The sequence below is a fragment of the Xiphophorus maculatus genome, chromosome 9 (genome assembly GCF_002775205.1).
Source record: "Xiphophorus maculatus strain JP 163 A chromosome 9, X_maculatus-5.0-male, whole genome shotgun sequence".
Classification (NCBI taxonomy): Eukaryota; Metazoa; Chordata; class Actinopteri; order Cyprinodontiformes; family Poeciliidae; genus Xiphophorus; species Xiphophorus maculatus.
In genome coordinates, this window is record NC_036451.1 from 24,064,457 (window position 1) to 24,076,333 (window position 11,877).

The 11,877-nt window shown below is 41.2% G+C and overlaps 1 protein-coding gene across 4 annotated transcripts in view; it reads left to right on the forward strand.

Annotated features, from left to right (window-relative positions):
• Window positions 1–11,315, forward strand: part of reps2 (RALBP1 associated Eps domain containing 2) — a 28,780-nt gene extending 17,465 nt beyond the window's left edge. For 2 of the 4 annotated variants that reach the window (XM_023339827.1, XM_023339829.1), the window contains exons 16-19: window positions 4,194–4,295; window positions 4,397–4,533; window positions 6,731–6,836; window positions 10,267–11,315. In XM_023339827.1, the coding sequence (XP_023195595.1) occupies window positions 4,194–4,295; window positions 4,397–4,533; window positions 6,731–6,836; window positions 10,267–10,335 (414 nt within the window). In that variant the 3' untranslated portion in view covers window positions 10,336–11,315. Of the gene's footprint in view, window positions 1–4,193; window positions 4,296–4,396; window positions 4,534–6,730; window positions 6,837–10,266 lie in introns of those variants that run through there. The other 2 variants (XM_023339828.1, XR_002753295.1) reach the window with 2 other exon arrangements.
• The last annotated feature ends 562 nt before the right edge of the window (window positions 11,316–11,877 follow it).

Genomic DNA, 11,877 nt, shown 5'->3' on the forward strand with positions numbered 1-11,877 from the left:
GCGAGCGCGGCCTCATCTGTTTATCCCATCCGCTCGCTCGTGTTTTCCATCATTCTCCAGGTTTTTCCCCATCGTGAAGCGTACAGGCCGCGGCCTCCGTTTGTCTCATTTAATCCCGACTTTCTGTAGTTCCCATGGAGACGGCTTCGCTCCTCCGCCGTACAGCTGACGTCTAGCTTCACAAAAGCCAGCCGCAGCGGATTATCCCGCAGATTTGTATACGCCGTGAGTGTATGTCTTTTTCCGCTTGGCGAGATCAACTGTAACCCGAACCGGCCCCGGGGCCCCGAATCCTCGGAGGGAAATAAGATATGTGGGAAACAGGCAGGTACATCAGAGAGGTGCTGATGAGTTTACGGCCTCACGGTTGGTCATACTGAATCCTTTATTCAAACATTCCAGTCCATATTTTCTAAAGCTCCTTCACATTTCATCCAGGTTGCTGATCTCTAAAGTGACCAACAGGTTTGTGCAATGGAGTATTAGAGCTAAGAAATAAAAAAGAAAAAATTACAAGAATAAAGTCATAAACATATGATAATAAAGTCATGATATTATGAGAATGAAGGTATCGTTCTAATTTTTGTAATATTATCGCTTTATTCTCTTGCTATTGACTTTATTCTTATATTGTTTTGACTTTATTTTCATAATATTATGACATTATTCTTGTAAAATTATAACTTCATTCTAGTAATATTATATTATAACTTTATTCTCACAATACTACGACTTTGTCTTCATTTAGTGACTTTTTTCTTGTAGTTTTATTTTGAATTTTCTTAGCTTGGCCCTGACACCCCATCGTAAAACCCTATTAAGATTAACAATCGGGGTGAAATTACTTTATTCTCCTCATTTTTATTTACTTTTTCTGTCCCACTATGCAGACGCTATGATTCTGAAGCAGTTGGATTCGACCATTAGGACGCCTAATGTTGTCAACTTTGCAAACACTGCACAGGATGAATCAGATGAACCCTCAGTGCCTTGCAGTGATATTTATACTTCTTTATTTTTTCACTCAGTGTCAAAGTGTTTCAATGCATTTCATGTGACAGACTGACACAAAGTAGTGCATAATTGCGAAGTGGTAGGAAATTGATTCCAGGTTTTTAGCATTTTCCGTATAATAACATCCTACAAGTGAAGTGCGCAACCCTCTTGGGTCCATACTCTGTAGAAAAATCGTTTTTTCACTTTAATTCTCGGCCTGGACTTTGGGCCTCTCTAAAACATAAATACGCCTTGATCTAAATCCTTGACAGCTAACCATTAAATGCATGTCAAGTTGGACCCCAAATCTCTGGTTTCATGTCCTCTAACCAGGTTTCATCCAGAACCTTCCTTTATTCTTCTCCATTCTGCGTCTCAATCAGCTTGGAGTGAACTAAAGAAAAAAAACATCACTGTTGGTTTAACACCACACATCCGAGCCCCCCTGTCCTCACACACTTCATTTTGGATGCAGGCCGAAAAGGTCAAAGTTGACCCTGGTGTGCCCAGAGCACATTCCACAGATTGACTGCTCCCCCTACAGGAATTGGAGCAAACTGCACTTCCATAAAGGCTTGGTGCATTGGAATAAAACAAAATCTTACAAACTGTTTCTGGTTGAGTCTCTTCTAGTAACAAATTCTCAGTACACTTAAAATAAGACAAAACTAACTTACAAGTTACTATGCAGCAAACGGCTAGTTTCTCTAGCATATTGTTTTACTTCTAACAAGAAATATTTCATGTTAGAAGTGAAATAATCTGCCAGTGGAACTACTGCTTTTTCTTCTATTAATACTGACTTAAAACAACATATCTTGCTGAAATGTTACTTGTAAGTTAGTCTCTTCATTTCAAGTGTACTGACAATTTTTCACTAGAAACCAAACTAGAAATAGTTTCTAAGATTTTGTACGTTTTGCAGTGCGACTTCTTAAGACAGCGTATTAAAGCTTCATGAAGAAAATTAAATCATCATCAAATTACAAGAATAAGGATGAAATGATACAAGAATAACACTTTATTCTTGTATTATTTTGACTTTATTATCGTACTAGTTTATTCTGGTACTATTATGACTTTTATTTTAGTTTTCTTCTCTTTATGGCCCCAATATTCCATCGCAACTAAGATAGGTTTTTTTATTTAGGAGTTTCTGAGCTAAATACAGATCTTTGTCACATTTTTCAGAATTTGTATCTGTAAACTTCTTTCCTCCTTCAAAATTCACTTTATGTAGAAACGTAGCATAAAACACCTTCAGGTTTTTGGTTGTAACGCGGCAAAACCTGCAGCCGTCGAGGGAGCATGAATACTTTAGCAAGGCGTTGTGTGAAGCAGAGTTTTTTGGGGGGTTTTTTGCTCCTCTTCAGTTTGGAGGAGCTCGCTCTTGGTTTTTGCACCTCATTAGTCCAGCTGACCTCGGCTGCTTTTTAAAAAGCGACTCCTCTCAGAAAGCGACGGCGACGGCGCAGCCAGCGGCAGTGACCTATAGATGAGGCGACCACACATGCTGCCCCTGGGGCTAATAAAGCTCCACTGCAACTGCACCAACCACTCCGGTGCATTAAAATGTTTCCAGGCTGCGGTCGTGTTTCACATGGAGTTGCTTTCAGAGTCGGCTGCATTCTCTGCTTAATGTTTCTCGAGGTTTCTGGGGTGCATTTAGGAGCAGAGTCTGTTTTTTTTTTTAAAAAGCCTTTTGAGAATTTCGACCAGGACTAAAATGGAGGCAGCAGAAATGAACCTTTAGATTACAAGTGCAAACTCGAGGCCTGGGGGGCCGAATGCGGCCCGCCAGAGCTCTTCACGTGATCCTCTAGATTCTGGAAGAAACACAAGTAGAACCTTCAAGACAACAACTGTGTTCAAATCAGTGTCTATTGTTTTTTGTTTTTGTTTGCGGAAATTCACTAAGAATCAAAGATCCTTGCATTTTTTCACACTGATGCATAATTGTGAGTTTATTGTTCATTTTCTGGAACAACAATTGTCAAAAACATTGGATAAAATTGATGCCAACTTCAACCTGTAGGTGGCAGTACCTTTTACCGCTACTACACCGCTGCCTCAGCCTTACTTGAAGTCAATATATAACCTGAGATCGATGTGGAGAGCAACAAAAAAAACCCACCACATTTATCGTCACACATCACAAAATTCCCTGCACATATTACTAAAGTAGCGCCACAAAATTGGTCATTTTGCCTGCAAAAAAATCATTAAAATAATCACAAATTCCTGGAGGGAAGTAGTATTTTTTATTTTTTTTGTTGTTGAAACGGTCAGTATGTCATGAGACGGATGATCTGTTACAAAAAAAAAATCACACTCCTCTGCATTCTCCCAGTGCTACGTTGAAACAACCAATCAGAGCCAGGAGGCGGGTCTTAGCGCTGTCAATCACCCTCCGTGTGGCTGCTCATTCTGAATGCTCAGTCCAGTTAGCATCATGGCCACGGATGACGCCGGATAATCGTTTTTTCTGCAGCGGTACGTCGTTTAGTGCGTACACAAGGTTGATTGACAGCGCTAAAACACTCCTCTGTTTGTTGACCGGGAGCGGTGCATTCTTTTCAGACGTCGATAGCAGCTCAGGGAGGAGGAGCTCAAACGTTTCACAGATTGTGTCGTACTGTGACGTCACGACGTGGTGACAGTTTTAACAAATGTGGAAAAAAAAAAAAAAAAACATACATTTTTTTATGTCGCTTTGACGGGTCCATCAACACTTTCCGCGTACTGAAAACTGAGTGTGACAGCTGCGCTTTACATGAACTCGCCCTCGGAAAGAGAAGAAATGAAGAAGTAGGACGCGTGAGGCCCTTCTTTACACTTCTGCACTGTTAACCTCTGCTAACTGAAAACAGGTGGCGATAAATCAAACAAGAGAAGAATGGCTGAAATGCAGCGAATAGGTGTAGTAAAAGTAAGTTAATCCATCATGGCTGCCCTCCCCTCGGCCCCCCTTCCCCAAAGCTCCTGGGGAGCAGTACATCACCTCCCCGGTCTTTCGTCCCCCTTCCCACCCATCCTGCAGGGAAGGTGCTGATTTACCGCCGGTCGGAGCAGATGCATTTCATCCTGCCTCTTTTATAGCCGCGCTCTCATGTCGTCTCACCTTATCACGACATCAACACTCCCGTCCTCCAGGAAGAGTCCCTCCATCATTTTGCTTTCTCCTCTCTGTTTTTTTGGGGGGAGGGTTACAGGAGGAGAGCGGCGTGAAGCGGGAAGAGCAGGGTTTGGCCTCCAGGTTTGGACTGAGTTCTGAAGACCTGGGAAGCACTTCCCAACAGGTTGGCTGTGCAAAGAAACAACAAAAATTGAGACTGCGCTGGTTTGTGTATTTTAGTGTTGTGTTTCAGCCGGAAGGAGCTGATTTTTTTTTTTTTTCCAGGACGTCTCCTGCACGCCTCACGGTCAGGTGCCACAAAAGCCGATTCGGAGGAAGTACCACCCGGAGAGCCAGAGCCTGGAGACCGGAGCTCCGCCTCCTCCCATGCCGTTCCTACCGCCTGCCAAAACCAGCCAAAAGTTAGTGACGGATTTTCAGTTCTGACGTTTTCTTAGATTTAATCAGGCAGAAGTTTGAGCAGCGGTAGTGAAACTTTTGCCTTCCACAACGATTCACGATCCTCGGATTTTTCCACGTTTTGTCACGTTTAACCACAAATTCAGTGTGAGTTGGGATTTAATGTGACTGGCTCATAGTGAAGTGGAAGGAAAATTGTACCTTTTTTGTTTTTTGTTGCTTTTTTAACTATTGCTGTGTGCACATTACAGTGCCTATAAAAACTATTCACTGCCTTGGATGTTTTACCCTTATGATTGTGTTTACAAATCAATCATAATGAACAAAATTGGTCCCTTTTCACAAAACATTACAAAAAGAAACTAGATAGATAGATAGATAGATAGATAGATAGATAGATAGATAGATAGATAGATAGATAGATAGATAGATAGATAGATAGATAGATAGATAGATAGATAGATAGATAGATAGATAGATAGATAGATAGATCTATACTCAACTGCCAAAGTTGAGTATCACTGACTCAAATTTTCAGTGATACTCAAAGCTTTATCACTTTTGCTGTTGAGTCAAACTGAGAATTATGTGATAATGACATGTAGACGAATAAGTTTTAGTTTCTGAAGAGTCAAAGTAAAGAAAAAATCATGTGTCCTATGTGACCTGAATGAGTAAATAAACCTCCATTGCCGGCGTGTTAACATGTAGATCTTGTTGCGCTGCCATCTAGTGCTCAAAACATGAAATGAGCCAAAAACACGGCCATTTTTTTTGTTCACATTAAATTTCACTCACAAATAAACACAACGTGATTTCCAAGAAATAAATAAAAATATTGAAAAACTGCAGAAAAAATGTAAACAACCTTATATTAACAAGTTTTAATTGTAGTGAATTTAGCTTACTGTAATAAAATGTGAATACATTTATCCATGTGAAAAAATCCCACGCGCAGAATGACCAGTTCTTCACTTACCGGCAACCAGACAGTAAAGTTCATGGAAACTCGTGAGTAATTCCTGTTTCCTTGGAAGAAAATATGACTTAAAATACAGTACATGCCCATTTCTGTTAGCTGCTCCCAACCATGGGAAAGACGGGAGAACATGCTATATAAATGAGGCAGATGTGTGTAGAGCTTAGAAAACAGCTGCTCCCATATCCACGTTAAGTGTGATGGTTGCATAGTTTAAACAAACTGGAAATGTGACAAACAAGCATGAATTTGAGCCCATGTTTATGGGAGGCTTTTCTAGCCTACAATCAGAAATGTTCACTTTCTTTAGAGTGAATTCACACCAGCCTCGTTTAATCCGCTTTAACTGAACTCTATGGTTCAGTTAAAGCGGAGAACTATGGAGAATTTCTAAAAACGTGTGTCTTGGTTTTGTTGAAGACCGCTCCAAAAGCAGGAGGCGAACTATGGTGCAGTGCATTCTGGGTAAATACAACCAAAACAAACTCTAGAGTCTAGTGTTGGCGGGAGAAATGGCTCGCGGTCTTTTACCAAACAAGAGACGATCACTAGAATCTGACGCCACTCTATTTTCGTTTACATTTTGTGAAGAAGGAAGTCGCGCTCGTTTCCTTCTGTAGTTCTTGGTGGAGCGCCGCCACAGGCGAGGAGGGGTACTGGCTTTTCGAAGAGTTTGGATCGTTTGACCTAAATCCCATAGAGAATTTCTAAAGTCTTCATTTTGGGATTAAACTACAGCAGTGAAAGCTAAAAGCATTTATATCTTTATTTTTTTACGCCTTGTTACCAGTTGGTTGCCAGTCAGTTTGACGGTTGCTCCCTTTCCGAATGCAGATAATTGGCTTTAATAACCTTCAGGTATTTCATTAACTGATGGGGATTTTGTGTACTGAGACAATGTTTTCAGGAATTTGGATGAGTCCACTCTCGGTTGTGTAATGTGGGAGAATCCATGAAATCCACCCAGAACGGACACTTTATCTGATTAAAAACAGACATAACGACTTTAGCATGTGTGTCCCCGTCTCCTTGCTGTGAAGTAGACACCGACTATCAATAACGACGCTGACTGCTTGCAGACAGATGCGGCGCGTTTACAGCGCAACGTTTGGAACAATTCGTTCCGTTTCCAAACTGATTAAAGTGACTTTTTTAAATATTCTTTTGTACCTGGAGAGCGAAGCGTAAAGGCTAATAAATCTGGCTAATCCCTCCGTCAGGCTGCTGTCCCGACAGAAGAGAGAAATCCAGATGGCGATCCGTAAGAACCGGGAGACCAACGCCGTGCTGCGGCGCCTCAACAGCGAGCTCCAGCAGCAGCTGAAGGTGAGAGCCGTTTCGCTCAGCCTGCGGTCGCCTCGGTTACCACACGCTCCAGATAACAACAAAAAGAAAATTCAATAATGAAAAGACATTTTTTTCTTCATCCTATTTTCTAACCCTCCATTTTTCGTCATATACTTCAATTCAATAAAAAAAATAAGAATAATTTGAACATAACGGTATGAAGTAGAAAACATATTTGAACATAATTAAGCAGGGAATGCATGTACTTCCTCTCCCCTTAAAGTCCTTCCATTCTTTCTTTTCTTGTTCCTCCTTTTTTGGACATCCATTTTTTCCTTCCTTCCTTCATCCTTCCTTCCTTCCATTTCTTTCTTTCTTCTTGTCTTCCTTCCTTCATTCTCTTTCTTCCTTCCTTCTCTCCTTCCCTCCATCCTTCTCTTCCATCCCTCTCTGGTTCTGTTCCCTACATAAACCGTGACCATAGTAGGAACATTTGTCTTTTATTGATAATTAAAATCAGTATTTTGTATTGCAATATAAGCATTGCTAACCTAAAACATTTCCAGTTGAGTTTAGAAAAGTCTCTGACTCCTTCATGACAAACAGTCTGGCCTGGGATCAGTGGTTACCCACAGAGAGCTTTGCTAAGGGGAGTGTGCGTTTATCTATGTGAACCTGAAGACATTCCAAGACCTCCGCCTCCTCCGGGGTGGCGTAGAGGGAGACCCGGAATGGGAATACCGTTCCCTCGGGAGCTTAAAGGCAGCAACGTTTGAATCTTGACAGTTCTATCCAACAACGGGGACAGAGGCTTACGCCCTGCTTTACCCACGGACACAAGAGGCGGTGCGCTGTTTGTGTGAATTCTCCTGGTTTTCAGCCGACAGCCAGCACTCCCACAAATCGGTGAAAAGTCCCCCCGTTCCCACCCCACTGAACCCCGACCTCTCTGCCCTCTCTCTCTGCCCGTCACTCCCAGCAGAACGAATGGCAAAGACTCGGCTGTTTGCGTTGGGGATCTGCCTGTGGCACACACGGCCGCGCTGCCAGCACATGCTGCATGCCTGTCATTTTCCCCTGGAAGCGATCCAAGAGCCAAACCTAGCGGCGCTCTTTACGACAGAGGCTGGGGAACACAAAAGAGGAGAGGGGCGAGCAACAGGCGCTGCCCCCCCTCTTTTTTTTGGACATCATTTTTTTTGGATTCCTCCGTGAGTTTAAGCTCTTTTATAATCAGGTTCTCGGTTTTGCTCAAAAGGTCACCCGGGTATGATTTACGCTCATTCTAATTCCGCCGCGTCGCCAAAGCATTCGAGGAATTCTGCAGAGAAAGGCATACGTGTCTTTATATAGAGCCGGGTCTTGCTGGAATACCGAACGGGCCCCTGCACAACTGTCCTCTTCAAAATAGAGCCGGGGCCCATGAGGCATCTCGACTGCAGGGAGACTGCAGGATGGAGAGGAAGCGTTTTGTCTGACTTTATGGTGCAAAATCTTACCAAGTGTTTCTGGTCCAGTTTCTAGAGCAACTATCTAAGTACACTTGAAATAATCTATAAGTAGCTTTTCAGCAGGATAGATGAGCTTGTTTTGAGTCAATAATTCCTTAATATTGATGGGAAAAGTGCTGGTTCCACTGGCCGATTGTTTCACTTATAACAAGGGAACAGTGTTGTGTAATCAGTGAAATAATCTGCCAGTGGAACCAGTTCTTCTTCATCAATATTAAGACATGATTGACTCAAAACAAGCTCGTATATCTTGCCGAAAAGCTTCCTGTAAGTCAGTTTTGTCATATTTCCAGTGTGCTGACATATTTGCACTAGAAACTGGACCAAACCTACTTGGTTAGGTTTAGTGTTTTTGCAGTGCAGTAGTGGGATCATTTTACGACTCTCGCAGAAGGAAAGAGTTATATTACGTCATTCCGCGTAGCGGCAACCAATAACGGTTATGAGACACCTACTCACTCAGAAAGATTGAGTCTGTATTCCCTGAATGTCGGCTGGTGCTGGACACGAAGCAAATATTCCACCTTCACTTCGTAATTTATTCCAGGTGTGGAGATATTATGAAGGAACCCACCCTGGACTCTTTTTTTTTTTGGGACAAATCCATGATTCCCTGAGCGTCTGAACTCGGAACGTATCCAATCTTATCTCCGGGGGTTCGACAACTTCATATTCTTCACATTAGGGGGATTTTCTCTGGTTAAGTTGTTTGTAATAAAGACAAGTTCTTACAGTGTAAACTCTTCCACATTTTGTCACTTTTTAACCACATTATTTATGGGATTTTACACGTGGACCGACAGCTGTTGGTCACAAAGTGGAGTGAAATCACATGGTTTACGACATTTTTTCTGCAAATAAATATTGACCTTTGACCTCATTCAGCTCAATAAAATTCCTTGCAAGAAAAAAAAACTGCCTTCAAAGGTCTGGTAATCACACTGCAAAAACACAAAATCTTACAAGGTATTTTTACTCTAGTTCCTAGTGCAAATATAGTTTTGTTGTATTTCAAATATACTAACATGCAAGTAGCATTTCAGCAAGATCTAGGAGCTGGTTGTAAGTCAATAATTCATTCATTTTGATTTGAAAAAGTGGTAGATGATTTTATTTGTGACAGTATTTTTTTCCCCAGGTCATGAGTGAAACGATCTGGCATTTTTATCAATATTAAGGATTTTTTTTTTTTTTAACGAGGGCTAGCTCCTGTGACTTGCTGAAGAGTTACTACTTGTCAGTCAGTTTTGTCTGATTTAAAGTGTACAAAGATATTTGCACTAGAAACCAGACTGACGAACAAGCTTATTTTTGACCAAACATTCACCAGATACAGACAGATTCAGTTTGTCTTCATGTTTCAGACGTTTTACATTGAAAAAAATTGATTTGGGAAAAAACGCCTCCTTTGCCTGATTTTTATTTTGTAATTGTTATTTACATGAAATACTTTCATTTTGGTCTTCAAAATACCAACATTTCCAAGTAACTTTACATTTTGTTCCATCTGATGATGTAAGTTTTAAATACTAATTGATGATTTGATCACTACTTGAGTTGCCTTTTTTTTTTTTTTTTTACCAAATACTCATTTACTCTTGAGTAATTTCCTGGACGGCTACTTTTTACTTTCACTTGAGTAAAAATATGTTAAGCTAATGCTGCGTAGCGACCTCTGGTCCAGTGACTGCTGGAGGTGAGGAAGTGACGGGACCAGATTGTCAAAATCACCGCCACGTTAGATTTGTCATCACATCCAAATGAGCTTTTGGCTCAGTGTTACTTTTCCGTTTTGTTCAACCCTGTGGGTTAATGAGGGAACAAACAAGGCAGCCTTTTGAGTTCCCTCCTGTCGTCACCATGGTAAACAAAGCAAACAAGGGTAAACGTGCCCGAGGTGGAACTTTTCTTCCGTGTGAACTTGATCAGAGCTCGTGCTTCCTTGTGTTTGGCTGCAGGTGGTTCACCAGGAGAGAGTCACCTTGGAGTCCCAGCTGGAGCTCCTGCGGCCCCTGGCCTCGACGTGACGGGCAGGGGGCCCGGAGGGTGGGGACCCCCGAGGTCCGGCTGGGGTCGCCGAGTCAAAACGCATGGGCTCGGATTCTGTTAATGAGAGCAACGTTTTGAAGCTGAAGCTTGTGTTTTTCTTATAAACGCGATGTAAATCTCAAAGGGCTCAGACATTTTAGAAACAAAAACCTAATTGTTGACTTGACAAACGGGGAATCCTCGTTTAATCAGGAACCCCTGAACCCAATCACTATTAGATTTAACGATGTGAAGGGGGAAAAAAAAAGTTGTTCTTTTTTTTTTTTTTTTGAATCATTGTATGTCAGCACATGTAAAATATGACAACTAACTTATTCTTTCCTTTCTGATGTCCTGTTAGTTTCTACATGTGAACGTTTGCACATACACGGTGTGTCCCGTGAGTCTGAATGTTCATTTCCTGTGGCGATCACGACAACGTGTGTTTTTGAATTTACAGGGCATCACATTAGTCCCGGCATACACGATATGAAGCAGATGAAGGTGCTACAGATTCCATTTTCCGTCTTAAAAATATAAATACAGCGGGAAAAGATGTAGGCAAAAAGAAACAACTAACAAAAACCTTGAGTATGTGAGACTAAAACGCAGAACGACACACTGAAGAATGTTAACTGATTTTCATCAGATCTGCACAATTCACTTGAAAAGTTGCTGTTTTTGATTTGAACCATTGTCTTTTTTTAATCTATTCTCGTAAACTTTGATCTTTGATGCCAGTTTTACTGTCACTCCTCCTGACGATGCTCCATATGCGCTAGACTCGTTCGAAAGCTTGCTTTCTGCCATTAGTTCGGTTTGATTCACAGGATGATCGAGGAGTTGACGAGCTCCATGTTGGCATGTCTGATACTGCATGTGTGCTAAGATGTTGTGAACTGAACTGTGACAATAACCTGAAGTCATGTACCGACAAGATGCAAATCAGAACCGTCAATAAAGATATCTATTTTTAGTGCTTGACTGATCTTTTTTTTCCCATTACTGCAAAGCTTATGTGTAAATCTGACTTGTTACTCCGAACGCCGCAGATGTTGGCCGTACCTGCAAGAGCTCCCAATCGGATGCTAAAACGATTATCCTGACAGAAATCTCATGAGTTTTCTTCTGTTAGTATTTATAAGCACGTGCATCTCCGAGCTACAAAGATTTTATGGAAAAACTCAAATTTTCAAATTCAAATGTATTTATTTGTCGAGAGACATTAATCGACATCATACGACGTCATTGTGCCCACATTGGCTAAACTTTTCTTCTGGGGTCTCGTTAGCAGTTGTTAGGAGCAACCTAAAAATTGGTTATTAAAAGAGTAATAGTTTGTATTTTTAGGAATATTTTAATTTGTATGTGTTGGGAGCTTTCACTTTTTTTAATTTATGGTGACAATAAATTCTGTCACATACCCTCTCACATTACTTCAAATTAAGCAAATCTTTTGAAACATTTTTACCTAAAAAGGCTCTTAACTTATTTAAACCAACAGCTTACTATAACTATGTCAAAAAGGGGTTAAATCCACT